This window comes from Primulina huaijiensis, chromosome 15, assembly GCF_012295235.1.
Source record: "Primulina huaijiensis isolate GDHJ02 chromosome 15, ASM1229523v2, whole genome shotgun sequence".
In the NCBI taxonomy this organism is placed as follows: Eukaryota; Viridiplantae; Streptophyta; class Magnoliopsida; order Lamiales; family Gesneriaceae; genus Primulina; species Primulina huaijiensis.
Window position 1 is genome coordinate 4,051,427 of NC_133320.1, and position 15,469 is coordinate 4,066,895.

The 15,469-nt window shown below is 33.7% G+C and overlaps 3 protein-coding genes and 1 pseudogene across 3 annotated transcripts; 1 reads left to right on the forward strand and 3 right to left on the reverse strand.

Annotated features, from left to right (window-relative positions):
• Window positions 1-5,766: 5,766 nt before the first annotated feature.
• LOC140959899 (translocator protein homolog) lies at window positions 5,767-6,738 on the reverse strand. The gene has a single exon (XM_073417942.1). The coding sequence runs from the start codon at window positions 6,524-6,526 to the stop codon at window positions 5,939-5,941; it is 588 nt and encodes a 195-aa protein (XP_073274043.1). The 5' UTR covers window positions 6,527-6,738; the 3' UTR covers window positions 5,767-5,938.
• Window positions 6,739-7,122: 384 nt separating this feature from the next.
• Window positions 7,123-8,882, forward strand: LOC140959942 (pentatricopeptide repeat-containing protein At5g66520-like; annotated as a pseudogene).
• A 507-nt stretch (window positions 8,883-9,389) lies between these two features.
• Window positions 9,390-10,838, reverse strand: LOC140959943 (glutathione S-transferase PARB-like). The gene is made up of 3 exons (XM_073418004.1): window positions 10,478-10,838; window positions 10,353-10,401; window positions 9,390-10,064 (listed from the first exon to the last, which is right to left on the reverse strand). Exons 1-3 carry the CDS (start codon window positions 10,622-10,624, stop codon window positions 9,616-9,618), a joined length of 645 nt encoding a protein of 214 aa, XP_073274105.1. The 5' UTR covers window positions 10,625-10,838; the 3' UTR covers window positions 9,390-9,615.
• A 999-nt stretch (window positions 10,839-11,837) lies between these two features.
• Window positions 11,838-13,012, reverse strand: LOC140960240 (glutathione S-transferase-like). The gene is made up of 3 exons (XM_073418435.1): window positions 12,751-13,012; window positions 12,556-12,604; window positions 11,838-12,465 (listed from the first exon to the last, which is right to left on the reverse strand). The coding sequence occupies exons 1-3, from the start codon at window positions 12,895-12,897 to the stop codon at window positions 12,023-12,025; spliced, it is 639 nt and encodes a 212-aa protein (XP_073274536.1). The 5' UTR covers window positions 12,898-13,012; the 3' UTR covers window positions 11,838-12,022.
• Window positions 13,013-15,469: the final 2,457 nt, after the last annotated feature.

A 15,469-nucleotide genomic window follows, 5' to 3' on the forward strand; every position in this document is an offset into this window, starting at 1 on the left:
AACTCTAATAGTGTAAAATATTTTGTTCAAATTCGGTTTGGGTTTGATTTCGGCTCAAAAATTTCGAATATGTTCGCGAGTTATTTGAACAAATGCTAAAAAGTAAATACTTTTTTTATATATATAATTATTTTATATTAATAAAATATTAAAACTTTTGAATAGCTCATTAAATATTGAACAAAATAATGTGTATTCCAATTCAAATTTAATAATTCTGGATATTAATCAAATATCAAGTAAAACAACTTATTTGTTTCAAGCGGAATTTCTATCTAACTAGTAATATATGCAAGTAATTTTTTTTAATTACAACATACGAGATAAGGAAAATCGAACCCGGAGAACGGATTAATCCGACATGAGATGAGATCATTGGGTTACGAGCTCGGTGTCATATATGCAACTAATTGAAATCGAAAGATTTCTCCGCCTTGTACTTTTTTGTTTGTGTACTGTACTAGCTTGGTGCCACCCAACTTGGGAAAGACATGAGGATTACAGTTCATGTTGATCAAATAAATAAGTTTCTTAAAAAATAAATTAAAAAATAACAATAATTGTCACATACATATCCCAACTTTTAGTTTTTTGCCTATATATTCGTGTATTTTTAATTTAAGTGAAAAATATTATGATATTGGATAAATTTAATATATACTTTTTATTTTATATAATGAGGCAGCAATCGAGAAATAGTATACATAGAATAAAATTCAAGTTAAAATTGCTTACTTTTAGTAACATAAAAAGTCAAAGGAAATCTAACAGATTTATAAAATAAATGTATATCGACGGATGGATTTTGGTTCGGATTAAACTAGCAAGCGGATTGTGTTAAGTTATAAAGATAAGATGTATTTCGGGATAATCTTTAAGCTACAATAGTTCGGTTCTTGAAATGTTGAACACTTATAAATTAAATCGAACTTTGTTTTCAAACCAACCGGAAGACGCTCAAAATAATTTTTTTGTATAACTGAATAAGTATTTTGGTGAAAATTTAAAAGATATGCAAGTTGAATGTGTTAAAATTTTTTTAGTTGAAACATTATATCAAACACTTGGTATGTAGTATTTTGGTATTTGAAATATACATAAAATGTTTCAACAATGCATTTTAAAGTTGTAGTAATAATAAGTAAGTGCGATAAATAAACAGATACGGATTTGTTTATAGATGTTCGGAAATTAACAACTTCTGCATCATCCGTTCTTAACAACTCGATTATAGACAACAACCTTACAATCCACATAATGTTCAACGTTTCTTATGTCATGACTACAAAAAAAATCTTTAATATTTTTGTATGAAGACTCACTCTACTAAACTTTAAAATTCAACTCTCATGAATATGTGCGAGTGATTGTGTGTGATCATTTAATCATTTACAATGTAACTATATCTCAATTGTATTATCACACATTATGTTTGCTTTCATTTAGCTTATTTCTTTATGTATGTTATTCATGCTTTGAATCTTCTTCATAAGATTGTATTTGATTTTTGTGTTTAATGTATATATCATTGTTGGAGCCTATACATACAACATCTTTGAATCTTCTTCATAAGATTGTATTTGGTATTCAAAGATGTTGTATGTATAGACTCCAACAGTGATATATACATTAAACACAAAAAACGACTGTTTGGAAAGCTTTTGGAAAGTTTCTGGCATGAAAACAATCAAAACCACCTTGCTGGATATTTTTCTAAGCCTAACTGATTTTGACGTTTTTGTTCAATTGGGATCTTCAGCTAGACTGCTCATTCAGTTGGGTTCGTCATGAGATAGACTAGTAATTCAATTTGGGTTTGCAACCATCGGTTTTCCTAGATAACATTTGATTTAGCCCAAATGACGCGAAATACGATTTGTCCCAAATTAAGTTTTGTATTCATTAACTTTGGTGGTTTGTCATTCGCATTACCGAGATAAGATATATCATCAAAATAATGAAGTTCGCCAAGTTTTTGGCTAAATTCAAGTTTCAACTTCTAATTTGAGATAGCAACTACACACTTGAATAAATATGTTAGAAATACTTTAACAAATTTTGTTATCATCAAAATCAAAATTGTTTTTGTTTCTCAACCCAACGTATTATATATTGGAGCGAGTCCAAGTATTTTCAACATAGATAATTACTAATATGTTAATTTTTTTTAAATATAGGTTAAATTAATGAATGATAATTGTGATGGTGTGGACTGATTCAAATTAAATAAATTATAATAGTACAACTTTTTGCAACTAAAAATAAATCGAAGGCGGTATCAAACTTAGGATAAATCAAATTCCAAGAAAATGACAATATAGGACGGAAGGCAAACCATTTTATCAAAATGTATACTATGTGATAATTGTGTAATTCGAATATTTTAAATTATACAACTACTCAGGCATTACGGTTCGATCATTTTTCTAGAAGAGACAATTACTGTATCTCAACAATCTATTTTTCAATAATTGCACTTCTTGCAAGCCATGTGAATCGAACTCGTGACATTGACTCTAATATCGATGGTAAAACTGAATGTTTGTTGATTTATCAAAAGTTATAGTTGTTTGTAACAGTTCAACTCAAATATTTTATTCGTACCACAACCCAAACACGCGCTGTTCGATCGCTATCATAACAGAGACAATATTGTACCAAAACAAACCGAGACACACCACGGTACCGATTTATGAATTATTGTCATTTATTGGTTATGATTAAAAAATAAATATCCAAAATCACGATGAAACCCTTTTTCTTAATTATTAATGTATTTTTAGCAATCCAACAGTGAACCAATACGTAAACAAAAAGTCAATATGAATAACTCCATCTATTCCACATCTGAACCTTATTCGAAATCTTGCTTTTGCATGGTATGCATGCATGCTCAAACATTTACGCTTTTCAATTTCTGATTTCCTTCTTTTTCCAGTATTTCCTTACGACACAATAAAATGAACGAAATAAGTAAAAAAATCAGACGAATGATTGATATATGTTAAGATTGGAACTTGGACCTAACTCAACCCCAAAGGCTAGCTCAAGAGAGGAGAATTGTCCAAGTCCATATATGCAACTCTCAGAGATTTTATCTAACCGATGTGGACAACTAACAATATAAACTAAAACGTGTTAGATATATCGGACCACAAAATAAATTGCGTATTTTGGTTTCCAATCGAAATCAAATCATAATTTCGATAAAACCATCCTTAGGTTTTATTTGTTTCCAAATTTTGACAACTCGTTTCAAATTGCCGACCGGGTTTTTATTTATAATTAGTGCATCGATGCACGCGTTGCATGATTGTACAATATTTTTTTTATAATTCATTTAGTTTAAATTTAAATGAGGATCAAAATATAATTATAAGAAATAGTGAGTGACTATACTGTAATATTGATATATGAATTAAAAAATAAATAGAAAAAGAAAGAAATAAAAAAAGACCGAAGTAGAAATTGAACCTACAACTTAATGCATAAAAAACAAAGATTATATCCGCTGAACTACATATGGCTTGCATTAAAATCTTAATACTTTATTAATATATATTAAAACATATCATGACACAAAAAAGTAGTTACTCTAAGCGTCTCAAACTTAATAATATAGTATATATCCTAAAATATGAATATATACTCCTTAATTGTTATTTTTTAGTTGGAAGATAAGTTTGTTATAATCGAGTTTTTTCGAGATCTCGTCTCGAATTTGGAACTTTGATGCCAAACATATTATAAGTTATCGGCCTTAATTATTGTTGAATGTAGAAAAACGGTGTCGAGATTTCTGTTTAACATGAAAGGTAAAAACGTTTTGTTTATATAATAATGATCTCAATTTAATTATAATTTTCACTTAATATGTAGTTTTGTTTACGGAAATACTAATTCAAAAAGAAAAAATGCAACATGAGGAGGGGGGAAAAATGGCTCATTGGGAGGAAAAAAATTGGGTTTGTACCAAAAAATAAGCTGTTTGTTTCATTAAAAAAAAAAAACAAACAAACAAAGAACACTTATTAAAAGATAAAATTTTTCAAAATAAAAACACAATAAGTTTCCTCTCATAGTTGTCTGTTCCCAAATTTTTTTTTAAAACTTTTACACCACCTACATACGTCCCTTAAATTTTGATGTGAAAAAAATACTCCTATGCTTTTATAATTGTAATTATTACTATTAACAAAATTATAAAGAGTACTAGTTCTTGTAGGACGAGCTCACATATAGAGGTAGAACCAGAATTCAAAACTACTTGAGGTTGACTCTGTCCCGTGTTAATTAATAATTAGAATGAACATTCGGCGAAAACGAACTGAACTTTATAAAATCGAATTATCGACAAACTAAATTGAATACACCGAACTTTACTACAAAACATAATGAACCAATAACGTCCGAACTTATAGATTTTTTTTAAAATAAAGTTTTAATTAAAAAATGTAATATACAAAATGAATTAAATAACTTTAAATTTTATTTATTAAAAAATATATTTTTTCAAGTTTAGTTTTATTGTCCAATAAAATTTATTATATTTATATTTTAATAAACTTTATCTGAAAATTTAATAATAGTAAATTGTTTTTAATAAATTTTTAGTTCGTTGGTTAACCAAAGTTTTATATTAAGAACCAAATTAAGCTAAACTAATTGATATTTTAAAAAATAAAGAATAAATTTTGAATAAAGACGAATCAATATTTTAAATTAATTCAGTCCATTGATTATTTCGATTGAAATTGATATTTTATTCACTTCTAAACTGTGATATAGATGTATGCTATTTTTTTTTTTAAAAAAAACTTTATAGTTTTTATTTTCTCATTTTTGAATAGTTACCTAACTAAAATTATAACCATCCCAAAAATTTTCAACATAATTATTTTCCAAATTTTATAATTTTTCAATTTTCGATTAAATAATATTTTTGACATAAAAAATTAAGGGTGTCAATTCGAGTGGATTGAGTCGGATTGAACAATAGCACTATTCAAAAATTGCTCAATCCGAATCCGAATCAACTCGAAAACACTCAACCCGAAACCGAGCCCGAATCAAACCGATCAACCCGATTTTGATTTTTTAAAACTTTTTAAAAGAAAATTAAATAAAATTCAAAAAAAAAAACTATTTTAATTTAAACACATAATAACAAAATCTCCATCATATATATGATTTAAATTTGAAAGTATAATTGTAAAAAAAATAAAATATATTTACTAAATCAAATAAACAATTGTTTAGAAAATAAAAAATGTTCAAAATAAATATTAAATTATGAAAATTTATGATATAAATATACAATAAATATTTTTTCAGATATACAATATATAAAAATATAGGCAATATTTATTAATTATATTTTTTTTAAAAATTAAAATTTTCGGGTCATCTCGGGTTGACCCAAATGCAAGTCAACCCGATCATTTTTTTGGAATCAACTATCATGTTTAACCCGATCTGACCCGACCTCGAAAACCTCAAACCCAGACCTTCTTTTTTCAGGTTGAGACGTATCGGGTCGATAGGTTGTGTCTGATTTTGACACTTTTATAAAAAAAATCATATTTTTTTTTGAGTTAGATGAACATGAGAGCTATATCACAAAATATCTTTGGACGATCTCATAACAATTTTTAACAACAAAATATCATGTAATTACATAAAGATATTTAAAAATGTTCAATTCGAAACAAAAAAAATACTAATTAGTGTATGTAATTACACACAATATATGTGCAGACTGCCAGATACACATAAAGATATTTTAAAATATATAAACCGGTAATTACCTTAGGATAAGTAAAAACTTACGGCAAAACATGACAGTCCGACACTCTTTATTATACAACACGTACAAATTCATGTTCAAACACGAGTTGAAAAAAAGTTAACCATCCCAATACAAATCATCCTTTCTTGCTCACTGACTATACAACAGCCGGAAATTCACAGCAGCTGGAAGCAGCGACGCCACCAGACACGGCACGAACAGATCACCGGCGATCTGATTCAGACTCTTGAAGGTCCGCCAACTCCCGATCAGCGACCCAAACAGCGCTGCGCACAGTGCCAACCCAACTCTTATAGCCCCCGCGCCGAACACGATCGGGTACCATCCGAGGCTGAGCCCCAGCTGAGCCATGTAGAAAGTCAGCGCCACAGGGCGGCGGTGGAACCCGCCGTCGGCCCAGACAATCCAAGCGGAGAGGCCGGAAAGGAAGGAAGAAGTCAGACAGGCGAGGTGAAGTGCCCAGAGGGGAGGGATGTAGAATGGTTTCTCTATGTTGCGGAAACGAGTAGTGGAGCCGAAGAGGTAGATGACGAGGACAGCGAGGGAGAGAGGGAAGGCGAGGACTATGGCCAAGGAGCGGAAGCCGCGCCTAGCCACGCCTTTTGATCTCTTCCCTTTCCTGGAGTTGACATCGGAAGGCGATGTGGCGTCGATGACGTTGGGGGTTTGCGACTCTTCTTTTCCAGTTGCTCGTTGTTTGAGATCGTGGGAAGCCATTGCAATGGATAGATGGAAGCTTGTAGGATGGAGAAATGATTTGATACGGTAGATAGATTCAGGTGGAGGGATTTTATTGATGGGGAAGAAGTTTATCTGTAAGATTTTGTATTTGGAGAGAGCTGCGTGGCTACGCGAGGTGGCGCGAAATGGCGAGAAGCGGAACACGTGGGCGCAATGCTGTGGCGCTGCCCATTTTATTTTACCCACTTTGGGCCATCGACAATCTTCTAGTTACTTTCCGTTTGCTTAAATACATGTCATTTTACCACTAAACAAGATGCCAGGTTTGAGTATTATTTAGTGTTGGTAGTTTTTTAAATTTATATATTTAAATATATTTTAATTTTTTTTTTTCACTTTTTTTTGTCAATTAAGTATACATGCTTAACTTCTAATTATATAATATTTTTGTAATTTAGAACAATGTCTCTCAAATTAAATTTTTTTATAACATAAATCAAGTTAAAAATTATTAGAAACAACTAAAATAAAATTTAATTATGGATTTTTTTTTAAAACTCTCTTTTATATTAAAAAATATATATGAATATGCACGCTGGATGATCAAACAACTTCGACTATGTTTTGATTATTCTTAGCTGTTTTTGGATAAAGCAAAAGAGGTGATCCAGTCATCCAGAACAAATGAGCCCACTGAATTTGAAACCAACGGCAACCAGAATCATCCACCCGTTGGACCATTGCTCCACTCCCTCACACCACCGACAAATTCAAGCTCAGCTCATCCTCTCTCGTCTTCACATCAACACCACCGTCGCTCACTGCTTCATCGCCGCCTGCCACCCCCTTAAACCTCCTCGACTCCAACGTCTTGCACCTCTACACCAGCAACGTCTCAAGATCGCACACTTTCATTTGCAACACCCTTCTGAGACTGTTTTCTCATTCCACCACTCCTTGTCAACAATACACTTTCCCTTTTGTGCTCAAGGCATTGGAGGACTTGAAGTTGGTGAAAGAAGGAACTTTGGTGCATGCCCAGGTGATCAAGTTGAGTTTTTTTGGGTGATATTTATGTTGGGAATGCTTTGATCAATTTGTATGATGCGGTTGGGGAAATGGGTTTGTGCGGGAACGTGTTTGATGAAATGCCACAGGTAGACGACGTGTCGTGGACGGTTATGATTTCTGGATTTAGGGAAGCTGGGAAGTTGGATGACGCTTTGATTGCTTTTGAGAGGATGAAAAAGCGAGGTGTGATGCCTAATCAGGTGACCGTGGTGAATGTTTTGGCTGCATGTGCTGATTTCGGTGCGCAGGATATGGGAGTTTGGTTACATGAGCTTGTAAAGGGAAAAAAATGGGAATTGGATGTGATTTTTAGGTATTTCTTCAATTGATATGTGCATGAAGTGTGGCAAAATCGACGAGGGTTTGTGTGTGTTTGGCCAGATGAGTGAGAAGAATATGTTCACACGGAACATGGTTATTAAAGGGCTAGCTCTAGCTAATAATGGTAAGGAAGCTGTTACACGGTTTTTCAGGATGGAACAAGAAGGTTTTAAGCCTGATGAGGTCACTTTAATTGCGGTGATGTGCGCTTGTGTGCATTCGGGTTTTTTTACATATGGGGTGGCAAATATTTTCTTCATTGGTTGATGGAAACTGGAAAGTATGGGTTTTCACCAGATGTTAGACATTACGCTTTTATGGTCGATGTTTTAGCACGTTCTCGGTTTTTGGAAGAGGCTCATAGGATGATCATTGAGATGCCTTTTGAGCCTACTGTGAGTATTTGGGGAGCTCTACTTTCTTGTTGTAGAGCTCAAACTGACCTGGAACTGAGTGAGATTGCTTCTTGGAAACTTGTGGAGTTGGAGCCTGAGAAGAGGCTCATAGGATGATCATTGAGATGCCTTTTGAGCCTACTGTGAGTATTTGGGGAGCTCTACTTTCTGGTAGTAGAGCTCAAACTGGCCTGGAACTAAGTGAGATCGCTGCTTGGAAACTTGTGGAGTTGGAGCCTGAGAATAGTGCTTATTATGTGGTGTGGTCTGGTATGCTGCTATGGAAAGATGGAGCGATGTCGAGAAAGTTAGGAGCTTGATGAAAGTGAGGGTGAGGGGACCAAAGAAGTGCGTGGGTAGCAGCTCAGTTGAACATGAACACGAGGGATTCGGTCTTCAGCGGTTGGCCCGACATGTTTGCGTTCTCTGCTGTTTGGGAAAGAGAGACAACCTTCTTCGGTGTTGGTCATCTTTTTTGTTTTCTGGTGTGAAACAATACGACAGAAGATAATCTGTCTCCAAAATTTCAACAGTCTGATATAATGCATTATTTCTGCATTCATTGGAATAGGATATATGGACAATAGAATCAGCTTTTTGCTGTATCCAGTTTTTTATGTGGTAGACAAACTTTTTCATAAATTTGATTGAAGGCATGTGACTGGAACTTCATCGCGTATATGCGTCGGGTTCATGGACCTTGTGTTCATGCTTGTACCACATTATGAATTTTGATGCCACAGCACGACGATAAGAAAGTGGATGGTAGTCAGCCTAGGAAATGTTTATTCCTTTTGTTTAAAAAAAAAATTGGCCTTTTTTAGAAAAATCAGCTCATTATATGTATGGTCGGTTGGAACTGTTACTCTAGAGAGGAGTAATGCTTGATGCACAAGGTAACTCCCAAAGATCAGAATAGCACTTTTCATATGATTTTTCCTGTTTTGGACATGTAAAGGAAAAGGGGTTGAGGAGTGGTGTCCGAAAAATCATGGTTTACTTGCTTCAACGGAAACTAATAGTGCTACATCTTGGGCAATGCCGCCGTTAATATTTTCATCATTTATGTATTTTTTTTGCATTAAACGAAAAATGACTTCCATTTCTCGATATGAAAAAGATAGTTTGTCATAGAACTGTGATCAGAACATGAATTTATCAAGATCCTTATTAAAATTTCAGAAAAAGAGCTGTAAGCTAAACATTATATTATTGGCAGATTCTTTCCACAACATTCTTATTGAAGATTCGAAACAAGAAATTGGAAGCAAAACAGAGTGTATAGGTAATAGGATGAGAAGCCACAATGACTAAATATGGAGGTGAAGACCCTATAGCTCACTGGTTGTTTTTCATGTCAACAACCTTTTTCCAAGCGGCTCTTTCCAAGATATCCTCACACCAAGCTCTGACATGAGGACGTGAATCAAAAACTGCTTTGACACTTGTCCCCATCAAGTAGCTCAATGTTGGGAGATGATTGAGATCTGCTAGACTGAAGCTGTTTCCTGCCAAGTACTTGGATTGTGCCAATCGTGCTTCATACACATCAAGAACTTTAGACAGCTGGGAAACATATTCTTCAACGACAGCATCATCCACAGGCTTCCCCATCATCGGCTTAAAGCTGAGTTCCCATGTTAACTTTGATGCTGGAAGGTCATACTTTTGAGCCTCTACTTCCATCCATACCAACGCGCTTGCCATCTCCTTTGGGTTCTGGAATATCAATGGGGTTCCCTTGTCAGCATAAGCGTATGCAATATATTGATTAATTGCCCTTGATTCTGCATAAAAATTTATGATAAAAAGTCAAACATCTTGTTCTCTTACTGCACAGGCGGACATAGGAACCGAGCGAGTAGGTTAGGTGAAGGTGGCCCGATATACATTATTTTTTGGGGGCAGATATCATATTTTCAGAAAGATAATACATAAAATCTCAAAAAAATTTTTTTTTTTTTTAATTTCTGGTGTCGGATCTGTCTGTGCTTACAAGGATGAGGGGTTCTGAAGGTTAGATTTCTTGTGTTTCTTCAGTTATATTGTGAGATGATGTCATTAATGTAACTTACCAAAAAGCTTCAGGTCTCCATCTTCAAAGGCAGGCACTTGACCAAATGGCTGCATCAGATAAGTTGATCAAGATGAGCAACGATTCCGAATTAAGAATGAAGGTTTCGAAGTTTAAAGAGCTTACCTGGAGGGATAGGAAATGATCCTTTTTGTGCTCTCCGGCCCTCATGTTAACCGGAACGAACTCGTAATCGAGTCCTTTCTCATTGAGGCACGCACAAACTTTCATCGTTGCAGTTGATAAGGTTGCACCGTGAACCTTGATCGCCATTTTTATTTTTTGGAAAATAATAATGGATTTGATTATGTGATGATCATGTAGAAATACAGTGTGCAGGTGTTTATTTATACCAGAGAATTTTGAGAGATGTTTGCCTATGGATGCCACTGATACGACAGAGTCTTGCGAGCTTGAAGTTTCTTTATGAGATTATTACATATGGGCACATGTCATTCTTGGGAATATGACGTCTCTGCCCACTTCATCGACCTGTTTTGAGAAACTATAAAAAAAAATGTATTGTGCATACATTCAAAATTGATACAAAGTTTTATGAGTAGGTCTTCTGTGAGACGATCTCATGAATCTTTATCCGTGAGACGGGTCAATCCTATCGATATTCAAAATAAAAAGTCATACTCTTAGCATATAAAATAATATTTTTTCATAGATGACTCAAATAAGATATCCGTCTCACAAAATACGACCCGTAAGACCGTCTTATACTAGTTTTTGCCCAGCTTTATATTGTCAAGTTGACCCCGACTCTTCCCAATCAACCTTTCTTTTTGTGTTTTCTCCTCTCTTGTCATGCATATTTCTTTATTCATAGTATCTCCATATCATATTGTGATTCTAACCAAATAATATTTACTCTCAGTTTCAGAAACATTGTGGTTCAGATTGTCTCAATAGATTCCAAATTTTTTGACTTAATTGGATAGACAAAATCAAGTAGATTTCAGATATATTTCATACCAAATTATAAAATGTTACAGTAATCATGATAGATTTCAAATATAATTAAGATGAACTAATTTGAAATTAATCTATTACATCCTTACTCAAATCAATTCTGTAATTTTATATCAAATACATCAATTCAAGCAAGTACAACATATGATTGATCTTGGATTTAAGAATTTGAAACTATGAATTTCAAATCTATTTGATGGTTTTGAATGAATTTATGTTCGTGTGATTATGATGAATTTGAAATTCACCAAAGATTCGTGTTCATTTCAAATTAATCGTTGAGTTCTTAGTCCAAATCCTTTTACTCAGTCTTAGGACCTAAGAGATGAAATCCATCCTATGGTATCCAAAAAACATCCAACAATCATAACAGCAGTTACATGTGTTCTTTTCTCTTTTAATTTCTCAAGCAATTAGCACGTTCTATATTCACTCCGACTCAGATCTGTGTCTAAGATATGTTCCGACATTGTGCTGATAAAAAATTTCAGAGTGTCTGTGCATACAGTGAGCCCAAAATTTATTATAAAAGAGGATATCCATAACACAGCTCTACAGGCTGTTAATTTTGTTTCTATTACATCGACACAATCCTTAAAGATAGCCAGACACTCACGAATGTAAGTTCAAACTCCAATCTGCTGCAAACACATAAAGATGCCTTTATTCGGGTGAAATACAAAGCAAAATATATTAAAACTTCACTTCAAGAGTCTTCTTCCAAGCCGGCCTGGCCAAGATATCAGCGCACCAAGCACTGAAATGGGGTCGTGCATCAAACAAAGCTTTAACCTTTGTTTTCAACAAGTTATTGATAACTGGGAGATGATGCAGATCAGCCAATGTGAAGCTGTCTCCTGCTATGTATTTCGATTTGGCCAATCGGGCCTCGTACACGTCAAGAACTTTAGATAATTGGACTTGCAATTGCTCGACTGCAGCTTCATCTGTAGTCAAGCCCTTCATTGGCTTGATCAAGATCTCAAAGGCGAGCTTTTGTGCTGACGCATCAAATTGATGAACTTCGACTTCAAGCCATACAAGCAAGGTTCCCAGTTTCTTGGGATCTTCAAACAAGAGTGGAGTTCCCTTGTCAGCATATGTATGTGCAATGTATTTAGTGATCGCTCTTGATTCTGTATTCAAAATTTCCATATGTCAATCAAATAGGTGGTAGTAATTTTAAATTACCTCAAGAATAAGATCTATTAGCCAGGGAATATTACCAAAGAGCTTCAAGTCTCCATCTTCAAAACCTGGCACTTGACCAAATGGCTGCACCAATTGGGAAGAATGGAAGTTACAGTGTCAAATCAATGATTAATATCCCACACACAAGAAAAGCAAGATCTAAAAAATTTTCAAAGTTCAATCAACATACACAGAGAACCAACAAAGGTCTCTTGGGATTTATGGCTTACGTTGATGGAAATGAAGGGCTCCTTCTTCTGCTCGCCTGTTGGTAGATCGACCAGAACAGGAACAAAATCAACTCCTTTCTCTTCAAGGCAGACAATAACTCTCAGTGTTGCTGGAGAAAGAGGGTGTCCATGAACCTTGATTGCCATGATCAAAATCACCTAATCAAACACCACAAGAAGCAAAGAGTCAATGATTTTATGGTGGATGAGTAAGAAGATGAATGGGTATTTATCTTTATAGACAATGATATCTCTCAAATGATTTTCTCCCATTTGGCCATTAAAATAACCAAATTAGGTGCATGATTGCAGCTCAAAGAAAAAAGAAACGTTTGCCATGTGAGTCGCTGGCAAGTTGTATTTTTTTATGCATTTATTTATTTAATTAATATATTTATCATTATTATTATAATTGAAAAAATGATCAATAATTGTGCATTTCCAGGATGTATCATGGCCATCAGATCTCTCCTAGGCAAAGGGGGTAGGCCATTTTGAATTTCCTAGAAATTCCTTTGGGAACATATATGATCAGGTAGTCTCAACTCTTTTTTTTTTTTTTTTTTTTTTNTTATTTATTAAATGTCTATTTTTAAATTTAGTGATATAATTATAATTCTATTTTATATTTGATATAATTAATATTATATTATTAATAATTGCGATAATATTACTAAAATGATTAATTTAATTATTTTAAATATACTATTGAAATCTATATTATACGAATTGAAATAGAAAGTAATAAAATTGATGAAATAAAATTAATGCATGACATTAAATTAAATAAGAAATTATCAATACAACTTCAAATATTTGAATGATCATATCCATCCCATAAATGATCAATTAAAGCATTTCGTAATGCATAATGAGCGTCTTTGTCTTTTATTTTTTTATATCCAGCGAGAAATTCTCGAAATCTGATATACTCATTGACAACCATTTCTACCATTGGATTCAGTGCTTCCTAGCATCTTGAATTGGTGCACTAAGATCACGTTCATATTCGATTATCATATTGTGCATTATAATACATGCTTTCATTATATCATTCAAGTGATTTTTCTTCCAACCACGTGCTGGAGATGCTACAATCGCAAATCATGATTGAAGAATGCCAAATGCGTGCTCCACATCTTTCCTGCATAACTCTTGTTTCATCGCAAAATACTGTTTCTTTGCATCACGCGGATCATGGATAGTTTGCACAATAGTTGACTATTTCGGATAAATACTATCAGCTAAATAATATCCAGTGTCATATTCTTTTGTTCCAATAGTATAATGAGATGGATGAACAATTCCTTGTATAAGATTGAAAAATAGACTGGAAGACTCTAAAATATTTGTATCATTATTGGTTCAAGGCATACCAAAATATGCATGTCACATCCAAAGATTGTAACCAGCTACCGCTTCTAAAATGATTGTTGGAGAACTACTACTACGACTTGCATATTGTCCCGCCCAAGCCGTGGGGCAATTTTTCCACCTCCAATGCACACAGTTGAGACTTCCCAACATTCTAGGAAAACCTCGTTGTTTGCCAATATAGAGAAGTCTAATAACATCATTGGCCGTATGTGATCTCAAGTACTGCTCCGCAAAAACTTCCACTATAGCTCAACAAAAGCGTTGTATACACTGAATTGCAGTAGATTTTCCTATTTGGATGTATTCATCAGTAGCATCCGCAGTTATGTCATATGGTAGCATTCTCAATGCAGCAGTTTCTTTTAGATTAGTCGATAGCCCGAGCTGTCCCAAACTATCACTTCTTTATATGAAATAAACATCGTGATTCTTTACGACATCTACTATTCGAAGGAAAAGATTTCGAGACATTCGAGATCTCCTTCGGGAAATTGCTTCATTGTAGATTGGATTCTCAGCAAAATAGTCGTTAAACAACTTATTATCAGTAATTTCACGTTCGCATCGGATGACTATATGACATGGAATGGACCCTCTGTGTATGACTTCTTGTTCTTGTTGGATGATGTAGGCATCAACTAAATTTTGTTCTCGAGCTATAGTTGACAGTATTGTTCTTCTTCTATTTTCAAAATTTTCAACAAATTGAATATCATCTTCACAATAAAGATGAACTAGATGAGTTTGTATCAAATATAGAATACGAATTCATTTTTAATTTAGAAAAAAAGAAAAAATATGTAGGAAAGTATGATACTTTAGTTACATTATATAGATGTGTCTTTGATTTGTATTTGATTGGTAGATGAGTGTGATTTCGGTATATGCATTTTGGACTGATAGATGAGTTTAGTAGATGTTTTTTTCACTGGTAGTTATGTTTTTGAGTTTGGTAGATGTGTGTGAGATTTTGGTAGATGCATTTTGGACCGGTAGATAAGTTTGGTTGATGCGTTTTTGACTGGTAGATGAGTTTGGACTGATAGATACGTTTTTGACTAGTATATGAGTTTGGTAGATGCATTTGTACTGGTAGATGCGCTTTTGACTGGTAGGTCACCTTCCCACTATAAATAAACCTCTTGTTGGTTGATTAAATCATAAACATTACAATCTACAACCAAATATTTTCATTGTTCAAAGAAATTCAACGGATTCCACTTTTTGAACAACTAATTACGCTATTGAAGAAGATAAACTCTTGTGTCATGTTTATCTTGACGTTTCGCAAAATCCTATCATCGGTATAAACCAATCCAAAGATCGATTTTGGAGTTGTATT

Coding starts and splice junctions, on each gene's coding strand:
- LOC140959943 (XM_073418004.1), bottom strand. CDS start 10,624: ATGGCGATCAAGGTTCACGGTGCAACCTTATCAACTGCAACGATGAAA. Junction 10,402..10,477: donor ATCATTTCCTATCCCTCCAG/GTAAGCTCTTTA, acceptor TATCTGATGCAG/CCATTTGGTCAAGTGCCTGC. Junction 10,065..10,352: donor TGGAGACCTGAAGCTTTTTG/GTAAGTTACATT, acceptor ATTTTTATGCAG/AATCAAGGGCAATTAATCAA.
- LOC140960240 (XM_073418435.1), bottom strand. CDS start 12,897: ATGGCAATCAAGGTTCATGGACACCCTCTTTCTCCAGCAACACTGAGA. Junction 12,605..12,750: donor AGCCCTTCATTTCCATCAAC/GTAAGCCATAAA, acceptor CAATTGGTGCAG/CCATTTGGTCAAGTGCCAGG. Junction 12,466..12,555: donor TGGAGACTTGAAGCTCTTTG/GTAATATTCCCT, acceptor TTTTGAATACAG/AATCAAGAGCGATCACTAAA.
- LOC140959899 (XM_073417942.1), bottom strand. CDS start 6,526: ATGGCTTCCCACGATCTCAAACAACGAGCAACTGGAAAAGAAGAGTCG.